Source organism: Nicotiana sylvestris, chromosome 8 (genome assembly GCF_000393655.2).
Source record: "Nicotiana sylvestris chromosome 8, ASM39365v2, whole genome shotgun sequence".
Lineage (NCBI taxonomy): Eukaryota > Viridiplantae > Streptophyta > Magnoliopsida > Solanales > Solanaceae > Nicotiana > Nicotiana sylvestris.
Genome location: NC_091064.1, coordinates 43,801,489 through 43,816,807, shown reverse-complemented (window position 1 = coordinate 43,816,807; position 15,319 = coordinate 43,801,489). Strand labels below are relative to the sequence as shown.

The 15,319-nt window shown below is 40.4% G+C and overlaps 1 protein-coding gene across 1 annotated transcript; it reads right to left on the bottom strand.

Moving 5' to 3' along the window:
* Nucleotides 1–10,913: 10,913 nt before the first annotated feature.
* On the bottom strand, nucleotides 10,914–11,861 carry LOC138874965 (uncharacterized). The gene is made up of 2 exons (XM_070153764.1): nucleotides 11,697–11,861; nucleotides 10,914–11,594 (listed from the first exon to the last, which is right to left on the bottom strand). Exons 1-2 carry the CDS (start codon nucleotides 11,859–11,861, stop codon nucleotides 10,914–10,916), a joined length of 846 nt encoding a protein of 281 aa, XP_070009865.1.
* Between the last annotated feature and the right edge of the window lie 3,458 nt (nucleotides 11,862–15,319).

Below are 15,319 nucleotides of genomic sequence, written 5' to 3'. Positions count from 1 at the left end.
GTATGGCCGTCTTCAACTTCCAACATTTCTCAGTATCATGCCCAGGAGCACCCGAACAATATTCGCAGCTTACTGAATGGTCCAGATTTCTGGGAAGGGGATTTGGCAATTTGGTTTCAACAGGACTTAGTAGGCCTTTCTGCTTCAACTTGTGAAACAGAGTAGTATAGGTTTCTCCCAATGGAGTGAATGTTCTTGGCTTCTGCATCCTTTCGTTCCTGAAAGCCTGATTTCCATGGAAGCTTGGCCCTGAAGGATTCCTGTAGGCCCTCAGTGGTGGATATGTGTTTTGTGGAGGTGTATATGTGTTTTGTGGAGGTAGATATGTATGTTGGGGAGCCGGTGCACGCCATTGCGGATGAGCCAGAGGCTGGGTGAAAGTTTGGGCATGATGGACTGAAAAATGTTGTTCTTGTGGTGGGTAGTAGGGTTGTGGAGGGTAATTTGGAATGTGTGGGTAGTTTAGATGATGGGGTCTGGGTTGGTAATGAGGAGAAGGACCTCTAGATCTGGACCAATTGTCTGCCTCTATTGTCGTGACTTCCTCTCTCCTTTTCTTTCCGAGCGCACCTCCCGTGCCGCTCTGAATGGCCTGAGTTGTTGTTTTAATGGCCGAGTAACTCAGGATCTTATTGGACTTAAGTCCCTCCTCTATCATACCTCCCATTTTTACCACTTCATTGAAGGATTTGCCAACTGACGTTACCAAGTGACCGAAGTAAGTCGGCTCTAGAGTTTGTAGAAAGTAATCTACCATTTCTCCCTCTCTCATTGGAGGATCAACTCTGGCTGTCTGTTCTCTCCATCGAAACCCAAATTCCCGGAATTTCTCTCCGGGTTTCTTTTCAAGCTTTAGCAATGTGAGACGGTCAGGGACTATCTCAAGTTTGTATTGGAAGTGTCCTGCGAAATCTTGTGCCAGGTCATCCCAGATGTACCACCTGCTCGGATCTTGTCTTGTATACCACTCTAGTGCTGGCCCGCTCAAACTCTGGCCAAAGTAAGCTATCAGTAGCTCATCTTTGCCCCCCGCTCCCCTCATTTTGCTACAAAAGCCCTGTAGATGTGCCATAGGATTGCCATGCCCTTCGTATAAATCGAATTTGGGCATCTTAAACCCTACTGGTAATTGGATGTCAGGGAAAGGGCATAGATCCTTGTAAGCCACGCTGACCTGGTTGCCCGTGCATGTTCCTAAAGGACTGCTCCAGGCTTTTAAATTTCCGCATCACCTCGTCCTACTCTGGGCTCTTAGCCGGCTTTTCAATCTCCGTCGGGACCTCAAAGTGGGGATTATATGTATGTGGATCGGGTGCTTTGAATGTGAATTCAGGGGGGTAATATTGTGTATCGTGAGCCTGAAACAACGGCTCACTAGATTATCTGTGCAATGGGGCTGGGGAAGGCGCCACAAAGATGGGAACATTTGGTGGAGGAGGGTTTTGACTGGGTGGTGGAGCTTGGGGATCATAGGCCTCTCTTCCCTGATAGTAGTGATGGCTTGGGAAACTCATTGAAGGGCCGGTGGAGGGGTATTCCGGTGTGTGTCCTGGTTGGAGAGTAGGAGTAACGGGTAGTTCATGCCCCTTCTGGGCTCTAGCTAAGGCTATCTGCATTTCATTCATTTACAGCCTCATTTTTTACATTTTCTCGAGGGCTTCCTTTAGCATCTGATTTGTCGTCTTTTCCGACTCAACGCTGTTGTCTGATCCAGTCATGCTTTCTGGTATAGGACCTTTCGATCTTGTTTGATAATGGTATGGTGCCAGTACGTTCTAACAACTAACTGGTATTGAATTGGAAAAATAAACAAACTTGTCAGTGTTAGAGTCTTAACAGATATTGTAATTGCACATTGGGGGATGCAATATTCTTAGGCAAGTAACCATTTCTAGTATGCTTTTGCTCTGACTGCATATATTATTTGTGCCGGCTTATTTTATTTGTGCCTCTTTCGAGTGTTTTAGAAACCCCTCTTTTTCTTCTTCTCTCTTTTTTTTTCAATTACGGTCGAATCCTATGGAGATTGCCTACGTATCGTGACCCCGCACGAATCAGACCAGGAGTAGTTCGTGAAGAAAGATTTTCAATTTTTCATTACTTAAAACAAACTATTACAAACTAAAATCCTTTTTGCAGAAAGAAAATAACAAACGCAAACTAAGGTCAGATACAAGTTCCAATACTACGGAAATACTTTGGTGCGAAAAGACAATGGACAGACAAACCACAGGCTAAAAAAAATATAGAGAAATACAGACACGAACTACGCATACTCTAAAGCTTCAAATATGGGTGCCCACGGGGCATCGTTCGGCCTCGCCATGGGCCTAGGTTCCAAATCCCTTTTAAGTTGCTCTAATTCATTCATGGTCCGTTTCACATAGATTAGCACTACTGAGACAAAAGTAGCATGGGTCATGTCTTCACAAGCGCGACATCTTCTAAAAATGGCGCGGGCAATGGCTCTAATCCTGTCCCTTGCTTGCTTCTTTTCTATAAGCAGGCGTTTTATCTGATCACTGCATGTTTTTAACGCCTGAGAATCCTGCATATGTTGATTCTTCAGTTGCTGCACTTCTACCTCCATTTGGGCCAACAAGTCGTAACAGTGTCTGCTCTTAATTTGGAAATCCTCAGCCTGCTTAACTGCTTTACCCTCAAGTGTAGCTACCTTTCTCTTCATATTGGCAACAGTTTTCTCGTGGTTGAGTTTCAATTGATTCGAATATCGGCGACGCTAATCTTCTCTTGTACCCCACTATGCTTTGAGATCTTCCATGACATTCTAAGACTTTTCTAGACCATCCCGCCATTCTCTGACTTCATTTTTCAGCCATTTTATCAACTGCTCATCTGATCGACTCCTTGGTTGTTTATCAGGAGTCATTCTCAATTTCTGGATTTTGGCCCTAAGTTCTTCATTTTCTTGGGCCAATCTATTCTTTTCGCCTCGATCCGCAGCAACTTGCATACTATTATCGAATTTCAGACTTTCGACCTGTTGCTTCAACTCACCGATCTCCGCCCGATAACCCCTTTCCTTTGCTAACCAGTTCCATTGCTCCTGGGATGACTCAACGAAATCTTTAAGATGAGGTCTTTTGGCTGGTCTCCCGCAGGACATGTCACCTCTGAACCAAGCGTGATACCCCAGGGAAACTTCTCCTTTAGCCCTATCCAACACACAAGTATTTGCCGTCAAATGTTGACACGCACTCCAGATCTGGCGAACTTCTTCTTCGGGGAACCGACTGTCAGGACTGATTTCATCCACTTGGGTACTCAAGTCTTCATCTTTTGGAACTACTTGATACCTCCCAAGTTGCCTCAAAACCCGATACGGTGCATAGGGTTGGATGCTTTTAAGTCCCATCAACAGAAAGTGGGGCCTGGTTGCCGGCATGTATATGATTTCCTCAACAGGCAACCATCCGAGCGTCCACTGGATTTGGTTGGCAGTGAGAGTTCGGAAGAATGACGTCCAAGCTGTGACTCCCTCGGGTAGACTAACCCCTTTGATTCTTGTGTAAAATTCTCCAATACAAGTCTTCTCGGGCGAACTGTAACCCAAGAGCTGGGAGCTGTGGCATAAATGATCGGTCATCCACATTTGCAACAATAGGTTACATCCCTCGAAAAAGTCACCCCCGTCTCGGCAAGCAGTGAGAGCCCGGAAGATGTCAGCCATAATCATAGGCGCCAGAGTGCTTTTATCTTGGGTGAGCAAGGTACTGACGACCCCAACTACTTTCAAATCAATGTTTCCGTCTTTCCTTGGGAATACTATAAGACCCAAAAAAGCTATCATAAAAGCTACCAGCCTGTGTTCATCCCACTTCTGTCGGTTATCTCTACTGCATAGTTTGAAGTCTGGCTTATTGAACCCGCCCACGTGGCCGTATCTAGCATATATGAGGCGGAGACTGCAGAAACCTTTTGCAAAATCTGGATGGTGAAATGTTCGGGGTATTTTTAGGGAATCCAAAAACCGGTGTACAGTGACGGCCCTGGGTGCAATCAAGTACTTGAACCTTAACGGAGCTTCATCACTTCCGATGTATCCCGCTATTTCTTCCAATGTCGGGGTGAGCTCAAAGTCCGAGAAATGAAATACATTGTGTGCTGAATCCCAGCAAGTGACCAATGATCTGATAATATCACCCCGAGGCTGGATGTCTAGTAAATCCGGGAGATCTTTCAGATACTTCTTTACTTTGTCTTGCCCTTCCTTGCCTAGGTCATTCCACCATAATCGCAACTCAAAAGGGATCTTGGTCATTATTGAAAATGGTTCGTTTTGTATTGTGCTCATCCTGCACATTTACTAAGGTGATTATGCCAACGAAAAAACTTTTATTTGACTCAAAATAAAGCTATCTATATTCTTTTCCAAGATTTTTTTTCAAAACGATGGACTCGGTTTTCAAATGCGGCCTTTTAGCACTTCGGGAACGAAGATTTTAAGGCTACGAGAGTCAACCGGTCAAAAATCAAAAATGATGACCAAAGATGGCCGTTTATTCAATGTCAGCCTTCTGGCGTCCTGCTTAGGAACATTCGGCTAGTTTTTGCAAAAACGACATCATCCGACTTGTTTATAACGAAAATTAAAATAGACTTTTTGGCTATTTTTTACAAAAAGGGAGGTTGGACCCGATGAGGGTTGCCTACGTATCTCACACCCAGTGAGAATCAAATCAGCGTAGTTCGGGCAAATAAACTAACTGATTTTGAAAACAAACATATTTTCCCCTTTTTTTTAGCGAAAGAAACTATTTTTCCTTTTCGTTTTTTTTTTTGAAAACAAAGCAAACTAAAATAAAGGACTTTTTCCTACACAGTTTCTGCTTTTTTCGGTAAACAAACAATTTTAAAAGTAAAATATATATTTTTTTTATAAAAAAAAATTCGGCAGAGTTCCAACAGTACTTGGACACTGAGTTTTTCTAAAATAATCAATTAACTCCCTAACTGTTATTTCTCTCTTTTTCTCTTTTTTTCAATTTTCCAATGTTCCCGAGATTCAAAAACCGGTCAACATGCGGGTTCGGAATAAATGCACAGCACAAATAGGATGCAGCAGGATGGCCTTTTCATTTCAGGTTGCTAGTCCTAGACAGACCCAACCCCTGTGTTGAGTCCCCTAAGTCAAATGCAACATGATGCAAATAATCGTTCCTACTAGGGATCCAGCATGAAGTCATGTTATTCTATGTTCAAAACCTGAGTCGGTGTTCTAGACTGTGTACCCGAGCGGACAACTCAAGTCGAGGAGGGGGCAACTTACCGAGAACCAAAAGGCCATCCGGCTTCGTAACTTGTCCGAGCCTCTTTTTTTATTTCAGGGTATGACACTAACAGAATAGGGAGTCTCAACCAGTAAGCACATCCCCGGAGGTGAAGAGAGAAGGGTTCGGCACAGTTTATATATACAGTCAAATAATATCAAAGCGGTAAAAGCAGCATTTAGCACATTAGGCTCAAACATGTAAAAATCAGATAAAGCCAAATATAACAATTTATCTAAGCTCGAATTTCTAACCCTGAACCAGTGGTTCTGGGTTACTCTTCCCCAGCAGAGTCGCCAAAGCTGGCACACCTCCTTTTTCCGGCACCGCTAGGGTACAAGGAGTTTTTCCAATTAAAGGACAATCGAAACGGAATTTGTTTATTTATTTCAGAGTCGCCACTTGGGAGATTTTAGGGTGTCCCAAGTCACCAATTTAATCCCGAATCGAGGAAAAGAATGACTCTGTATTACAGTCCGCGAACCAGAAATCCAGATAAGGAATTCTGTTAACCCGGGAGAAGGTGTTAGGCATTCCCGAGTTCCGTGGTTCTAGCACGGTCGCTCAACTATCATATTCGGCTTGTTTATCCGATTTTATATACAATTATGAGCTTATGTGCAGATTTTAACTCTTTACCGCTTTCATTATTATTATTATTATTATTATTATTATTATTATTATTATTATTATTATTATTATTATTATTATTATTATTATTATTATTATTATTATTATTCTACAGGGAATTGCAACGTTGTGAAAATGTATTTCGAACCGCGCCACAATCAATGTACCCGTGATTGTCGACACACTTTGACTCCGTTGAGATGTGGATTTGGGTCACATAAATGTGCACCCGAGTTTAAGAATATTAAATTATTAAAGGCGCGCCTAAATCGACTAGCGTATCATTTACTTTGGGTAGGGCCGTGAAATTTTGCTAAACGGTCCATCCCGAAGTCTAAGCAATTTTAAAGCAAATATTTACTGAGGGCCCCGCAAATTTGTATTTTTTGAGGCTCATCTCATTCTTATTTTTTAAAAGGAATTTGCAACGTCATGGACACGCATCTCGAACCACGTCACAATCAATGTACCCGTGATTAGAGACACATTTCGACTCCGCTGAGATTTGGATTTGGGTCACATAAATGTGCACCCGAGTTTAAGAAAGTAAGATTAATTAAGACGCGTCCTAAAGAAACTAGCGTGTTGTTATTTTGGGTAAGGCCGTGGAGTTCGCTAAGCGGCTTATCCCGAGTTCTAAATAATTAACACATACATTTTGTGAGGGCCCCGCAATTTGCATTTTTATTTGGCGAGGCTCGTCTCATTATTCTTTATTTTATTTTTATTTTTTTTAAAAAAAGATAATCTTAGAATGACTACATTTTTTCTATTAAGTTTAGTCTCTAAAATAAAGAAAGAAAATCCTAATTAATTAGGAGTTAGAAAAATTAAGAACATGTAACATACTAATTGCTAGATTAGGACCAATATTAAATGAAAGAATTTTAAAGAGAAAAAAATCGAAATTATAAATAAAATAAGAAATTCGACAACTAATATTCAAAAGAAATCAAATATAGCTAGATTGAATCTCGCATTGTTATATATAAAAAACAACTATTGGAATTAATTATTCATAACCATTTGAAACTAGATTTAACCACAATTACTAAAGCTTATTAGAAAGATTATTAAACTTAAACATTATCTAGTCTTGTTTGGCTTTAACTAAATTTAACTATCCATTCATGATTGACCTACCGTTGACCATATTAAAACTTTTATAGCTAGTGAATTAACCCATTTTTGCCAAGCTGATTCACTAAAGACCAACTTATGTTATTTTTCTCTTATTCCAATTATTAAATAGTAATACATGAAATAGCCTAAATACAATCAGTAAAAGAAACGAAGAAAAAAGCGAAATTAAAACTTCAAAGTTCCATTCTTCATGTATTCATGCTTCACATTTTTCAGCTTGCAATAGCTAGTATTACAGTAGTGTACCTGATATTTAAATACAAGGAAAGGAAGAATAGGATCAGCAGTAGTAGAAATAGCGCAGCAACAACAAACAACCAGCAGTCAGAAAAACCCAGCAGTAGACTTGAAAACCAAACAGAAATTCCAGCAACCACTCAATAAAGCAATAACAAAGGACCAACAGTTAACTCAAGAAGCCAATTGAAAATTCCGGAAGCAAACAGTAGGCAGAGATCACACTCCGGAATACACGGAAATAGTATTCGGATATTTTAGAAATCCTCTTCTTCAAGATTAAAAGTATGTTCGTATCTCCTCTTTAGTTCTGAAATTTTTATCTCTCCCAAAATTCTTCTCCCTTTTTTTTTAAGTGTCAAAATGAGTCTCTTATATACCCAAAGCAAGACCCAATATTCTTTCACTATGTGCACCCTTTAACTTTTATTATTACCCATACTTTTACTTTAGTAAAAGTAGTCAACGTGGGCCCCCGTGTTCCCTCTTTTTGAAAAGTAGTCAACGTGGGCCCCCATGTTCCCTCTTTTTGAAAAGAAGACATCATTACCCACCTTTTCCTTTTTGCTTTTATCATTATGTCTGGTCCCCACCATATTAAATAATCTGTAATTGGTTAATTCCCGTTTTACCCCTAAAACTACTGTTACGCCCCGATTCAAAAATCTGTTCAACTTCAAAATTATCTAAGAACCTAAAATTAAATTACCAGCTATAACCAATCCTTAATCCAGTTCAATCAACAAATTCAAACTTAAACTATGAACAACAAATTAACAATCGAAATTATTTTGACTGAACGATATTTTTAACAACACATATATTTGCAGATTCAATAATATTAACAAATTCAGCATAACCAACAAATAGATTTGAGTTTCTAAATTCAATAGCCAATTGATCTTTAAACTAAATTTAACAACATTACAACCAAGATGAATATTCAAATTAAATCAAGCATTTAAAACATAAATTCACATTAAATCACCGGATTAAGAACGAACTTCAACCAAAAGATGAACACGAATTTAATCTAAACTAATCAATAAAATGGATGATTCAAGTGATTAAACTAACATATTTCTATATTACAACTAAATTATTTTAAACGAATAAAAATAAACCGAAGAAGAAATAATTGATTGAATTTCAACTCGAATCTAACCACATTAAAATTAAACTAACAATTCCTTTTTTACACAAATAAATGAAATTAACATGAAACAAACCAAAAATAAGTAATTAAATTTCAATTTGATTCTAACAACATTAAAAATTAAAACTAACAATTTCTTTTAAATTAAAATTAAGCTAACAATTTCTTTCACATACTAACAATTAAACTTAACAATTTCAATTTGAATCTAACAACATTAAAATTAAAGTAACAATTTCTTTTACAAATTAAATAAAAACACATGAAATAAACGGAAAAACTAATTAATTAAATGATAAACACGAACAAAACAAGAATCAAACATTTAACGATTTTAGATCCGAGAATATCAAAACAAAATACGGACAAAATGAAACTCAAACCCACTAACCGAATCGAAGCGACGACGAACTCGAATGGAAAGTACTTTGGTCGTTTGGAAGAGGACGAAGAAGGAAACACCACAGCAGCCATAACAGTGAAGAAACGCAGCAGCAGAAGCGTCGTAACAGTGATGACGACAAAGAAGCAACACGGGCAGCAGCCACAACAATGGAGAAACGCAGCAGCAGCGTCGGAGAAGAAGAAGCAACAAACAGGTGACGATCTGAAGAAGAAAACAGTAGCAACGACGAGCGGAGAAGGCCAGCAACGACGTGAAACATGGAGGAGAAACAGTAGCACCGGGCAGCAGTCATGGCTGGAGCAACTCGACGGATGAAGAAGGAGAAGCAGCAGTAGCGACGAGCGAAGAAGAAGAAACAACGGGCAGCAATGCGACGGGATCTCGTGCTCGTTTGAAGAGCTTGGAGACGCAGCCATGGCGGACAGCAGTGATGGGATCTTTTGATCATTTTGAAGAGCTGTAGGCACAGCCATGGCGGGCAGCATGTGACAAGGAAGAAGAAGCAAAGCAATGGACGCAGTGGCAAGATCTTGAAGACGCAACCATGGCAGACAAGAGAGGGAGATCGACGAGTTGTGTGTGTATGCGTCGCGTATATATGCTTTGTGTGACGTGAGGGAGAAGGGGTGTCAGGGGGCTGCCATGGGAGGAGATTTGGAGAAGAAGGAGAGAAAGAGAGGAAGAAGAAGAGGGGGGGTGCGGGTAGCCTTAGGTTTTTTGGTTTATTTTTTTTTTGTTTTGTTTTTTATGAAAAATGAAAGAAAAGGGGGTTTGGGGTCTTTTGGGTTATGGACTGGGTCGACCCAGTTCGAAATGGACAGGGTCGTTTGGGAAGATTGGGTCTCTTTGGGCTTGTGACTTAAAATTGAAGAAAATGCCCAATCCGATCTCTTCTATTTTTATCCTTTTCTATTTATTCAATTTCCTAAATAATAATAAAGCTAGAATGCTAAGATTAAATTATAAAACCCAAAATTATCTGGAAATACTAATTAACTTTTAATAACAGTTAACACACAATTAAATAGCGACTAACGAGAAAATCACACAATTTGGACAATAAGTGCTAAAAATGCAACGTACATTATTTTTATGATTTTTTCATTTTGTAAACAAACTTAATTAAATATTAAACGCAAATGCGACATATTTTTATATTTTTTATTAATCTAACAAATAAACATGCATAGTCAAAAATGCAAATAATTACACAGAAATGCCACGAAGAACACAAAAATTGCACACAAAGGAAAATTGTTTTGTTTTGAAATTTTGGGAGTAATTCTCATATAGGGCAAAAATCACGTGCTCACACATATGCCCCACAATGTACCAAAGGACCCAATTAAACCCTCATTCCTCACAACTCAACAATGTTTTTCCAAACCAACCAACCTAATATCCTCACATATCAATAATTATGCCAACAAATACACATATATAAGAGTACCTAGATTTCCACTTTCTTACACCTATAATAGAAGAGACAAAGAATGAAAAGAAAAGAAAAAATCGAAAAGAACAAACAGAAGAGAGAATCATGTACTTACTTGAAAACCTTGTGATGACCGGAGATGGAAGAGTGGGTGAGTAGAGACGAGGGAGAAGAGAAGGGAATTTGGTGAAAAAGGGGAAGGGGTTCCGTTAGAATAAGGGGAAGGGGGAGGGTTTTGTTTTATTTTTGTGTTGTTGTTATTGGTAAGCGGGGGGGAATAAAAGAACGGGGAATGGGATGAAGGGGAGGGGTTCTAATTAAAAGAGGGGTGAGGGGGGGGGGGAAGAAAATAAAAAATATTAAAATTTGATACATGACTTCGCCAGGTCTGTGGCCGGATCCGTGGTCAGATCCGCGGCAGCGGACAGAACATTTGCAAAATCTGTGGTTGATCCACGGTCAGATTCGTGGCCGCGGATTAGGCGTCCAATTTTTTTGTTATGTTTAAGCCTACCTCTGGGATACTTACGTAACCCCGACGAATATAACAAATTAATGGGTTGCCTCCCATGAAGTGCCTGATTTAACGTCGCGGCACGACGCATATTAGCGTATTTAAAGTACGCTCAACTGTGGAGGCTCGATCAAATGGGTCACTGCCACTTCCTTTGCTTCCTCCATGCCCACATAATATTTCAACCTATGCCCATTGACTTTAAACGTGCGAGAGTCATTACTCGCAGCAATCTCTACAGCAACTGTTGGCTGAATTTCAACCACACGAAAAGGCCCTGACCATCGTGACTTCAATTTGCATGGAAACAACCTCAGACGTGAGTTGTATAGCAATAATGTATCTCCATGTTTAAAATTTCGCTCAATAATATTCCTACCATGTATCATATTTATTATATCCTTGTATAATCTTGTTCTCTCAAAAGCATGATATCTAAACTCATCAAGCTCGTGCAACTCTGTTACTCTACTTGTTCCTGCAGCTTCACTATCAAGATTCAATTGTCTCAACGCCCACCAAGCTCTATGCTCCAACTCTATTGGTAAATGACATGCCTTCCAAAACACCAACTTGTAGGGCGACATGCCAATTGGAGTTTTGAAAGCGGTTCGATACGCCCAAAGTGCATCATCTAACTTCTTCGCCCAATCTGTTCTAGTTGCATTCACAGTTTTAGCCAGCACACTCTTTATTTCTCTATTCGAGACTTCCACTTGCCCGCTTGTTTGTGGATGATATGGGGTGGCCACCTTGTGGCGTACATCATACTTCTCTAACAACTTTGCAAAGGCTCAATTACAAAAGTGAGTGCCTCTGTCACTAATTATTGCCCTTGGGGTGCCAAATCGGGTGAATATGTTCTTTCTTAAATAACCAATTACCCCCTTTTCATCATTTGTAGGGAGTATTGTAGCTTCTACCCATTTGGACACGTAATCCACAGCGACGAGTATGTACTTGTTGCCATATGAGCTGACGAAAGGCCCCATGAAGTCGATTCCCCATACATCAAACACTTCTACCTCCTGAATTGGGTTCATGGGCATCTCATGTCTGCGGGAAATGTTCCCAGTTCGTTGTTATTCATCACAACCCTTTATGCATAGATGTGCATCTTTGAACAGTATTAGCCAGTAGAAACTCGACTCCAAGACTTTCGCAGCTATCCTTACTCCCCCGAAGTGCCCACCATATAGTGATACGTGACATGCCTACAAAATAGAAGAATGGTCTATCTCGGGGATACATCTCCAGATCATGTTATCAACACAAATCCTGAATAGATAAGGCTCATCCCAATAATACATGCGATAATCACGAAAGAACTTTTTCTTTTGAGCAGATGAAAGGTCATAAAGAACAATACCGCTCGCCAGGTAGTTTGCAATGTCTGTATACCATGGCGCTTCCTCGAGCCTCGTGGCTAGCAGTTGTTCATCTAAAAAAGTTTCTAGAATTTCTTCTACCTCAACCTTCATTTCATATCCTTGAAGCCTAGATAAATGGTCAGCTACTTGGTTCTCCATTCCCTTTCGGTCACAAATCACCAATTCAAATTCTTGTAGCAGTAGAACCCATCGAATTAAGTGCGGTTTTGACTCCTTCTTCTCAATTAAGTACCTGAGAGTAGCATGATCAGTAAAAAAACAATTACCTTCGAGCCTATCAGGTATGACCTGAACTTGTCAAAAGCGAACACCACTTCCAACATCTCCTTCTCGGTCATAGTGTAATTTAGCTGGGCTCCACTCAGCGTTCTACTTGCGTAGTATATTGGATGCATGATCTTATCTTTTTGCTACCCAAGAACTGTTCCCACAGCATAGTCACTCGCATCACACATCATCTCAAATGGTTGCTCCCAGTCGGGCACAACTATGATAGCTGTTGTTACCAGTCTCGTCTTTAATTCCTCAAAAGCTACCTTGTAGTCATCAGAAAACACAAAAGGTGATCTTTTTGAAGCAATTTACACAAGGGGTTAGCAATTTTGGAAAAATCTTTTATAAATCTCCTATAAAAACTGGCGTTCCCAAGAAAACTTGTGATTGCTTTGACGGAGGTGGTTGGTGGAAGCTTTTCTATCACATCAACCTTTGCACGATCCACCTCAATACCTTTACTTAACACTAGGAGCCCCGAGACTATGCCTTCATGTGCCACGAAATGGCACTTTTCCCAGTTGAGTACCAGATTAGTCTCGATACACCTATTCAAAATTCGCCTGAAGTTCACAAGGCAATCATCGAATGAATTCCCTACCACTGAGAAGTCATCCATGAAAACCTCCATTATTTTCTCTACTATATCTTTAAAGATGGTCATCATGCACCCTTGGAATGTGGCAGGTGTGTTGCATAGGCTAAACAGCATTTGCCGAAAAGCATAGATTCTATAAGGGCAGGTGAACGAAGTTTTCTCTCTATCCTCCGGGAAAATAGAAATCTGATTATACCCCGAGTACACATCCAGAAAGCAAAAGTGAGACCTCCCTGCCAATCTATCTAGCATCTGATCAATGAATAACATTGGGAAATGGTCCTTCCTTGTAGTCAAGTTCAAGTTCCTGTAATCCATACAGATTCGCTAACCTGTGACTGCTCATGTAGAGATCAACTCATTTTTCTCATTTTCACTACTGTCATACCTTCCTTTTTTGGTACACACTACACTGGGCTAACCCAGTTACTGTCAGAGATGGGAAATATGATTCCCGCATTAATCACTTCCTTTTTCACCACTTCTTTCATGTTGTGGTTCAACCTTCTTTGATGTTCTCTGGAAGGTTTGTGCCCATCTTCCAGTAGAATCTTATGCATACAGAAGGCCGGGTTGATCCCCTTAATGTCTACAATGGTCCACCCAATTAAAGTCTTGCATTCAGTTAGTACTTGCAAAAGTTGTTGTGCCTGCACATCTAACAAACTAGCTGAGATAATAACAGGTAAAGTTGAGTCAAGTCCTAAGAATGCATACCTAAGATGGGATGGCAATGGCTTCAGTTCCAATTTTGGTGGCTCTTCTATTGACGGCTTAGCTAGAGGAGTTTTTCTTTCCTCTAAATTCAAAGGCTCAAATTCAAGCTCCCTCTTACAAAAACCTTGGCCTTTAAGAGCAAGTACCCACTCTGCCAAGTCTTCACCATTAGCTTCATCTAAGTTCATGAGACAAGCTGCAAGAGGGTCTTTAATGCTCAAAGATTCATCTTCCTCATACAGGACTATATCCACCGCATCTATTAGAGAGCAATTAGCAAATTCACTTGGTCTCCGCATAGATTTTTGCACGTTGAATGTTATCTCTTCATCAATTAATCCCATCTTGAGCTCTCTAGTTTCACAATCAATTAAGGCTCTCCCAGTGGCCAAGAATTGTCTTCCCAAAATTATGGGAATTTCCTTTTCAACCTGACAGTCAAGGATGACAAAATTTGCTGGGAACAAAAACTTCCCAACCTGCACCAATACATCATCTAGAATCCCAAAGGGCCTCTTCACTATTCGGTCAGCCAGTTGTAGTAGCATAAACGTGGGTCTAGCTCTTCCAATGCCTAGACTTTTGTAGATATCTAGGGGCATAAGGTTTATGCTTTCTCACATAGTGCCTATTGTGCACGGGATTGTGAAACTCCCTGGGTCAGATAACTTCTCAGTTATAGGTCTCGTCACAACAACATTGTAGGTCTGAGTCAGTATAACCGTGGCCAAGTCTTGAAAGTCGAACTTGCGGGACATCAAGTCCTTCATCATCTTCGCATAACCAGGCATCTCCTTTAAAACATCAATCAATGGAATGTTTACCTGAATTTTCTTCAACATCTCCAAGATGGCCAATCTCTGTGGGAATGATGCTGGAGGTTGCTTCTTCCCTGTGATTTGGTTTTTTTCTTGTTCAAGCACTGCTTCTACTGTCGGTTCCGGTGCAGCCTCAGTCTCTTTCATAACCTCTTCTTCAAATCCTTGTCCAACTGGATAGAGTTGAAATCTAACACATGGGACGGATCATCGTGATACTTCCGGAGCATGGACACATGGAAACCCAGATGAACTACAGATAAACTAGGTGGCAATGCGAGATTGTAAGCCACCTCACCACTCTCTGAGGAATCTCAAAAGGTCCGATATACCTAGGGCTAAACTTGCCCTTCTTTCCAAACCTCATCACATCATTCATGGGTGATACCTGGAGCAACACTCTCTCTCCGATCATGAATGCAACATTACGAACTCTATGGTCAGCATAACTCTTCTGCCTGGACTAAGCTGTGTGAAGTCGGTCCTAGATAATCTTGACCTTATCCAAGGTATCCTGTACTAAATCTGTTCCTAACAACCGAGCCTCCCCTGGCTCGAACCATCCAACTGGTGAATGGCACCGCCTCCCACATAATGCCTCATAAGTAGCCATTTGAATGCTCTATTGGTAGCTGTTGTTGTAAGCAAACTTCACAAGTAGCAAGAACTGATCCCAAGAACCTCCGAAGTCTATAACATAAGCACGGATC

Excerpts from the sequence above, each read along its gene's own strand:
- LOC138874965 (XM_070153764.1), bottom strand. The coding sequence starts at position 11,861 with ATGCCCATGAACCCAATTCAGGAGGTAGAAGTGTTTGATGTATGGGGA. Across the intron at positions 11,595-11,696 it reads CTACAAATGATGAAAAGGGG|TTGTTAGAGAAGTATGATGT; the intron begins GTAATTGGTTAT and ends GCCTTTGCAAAG.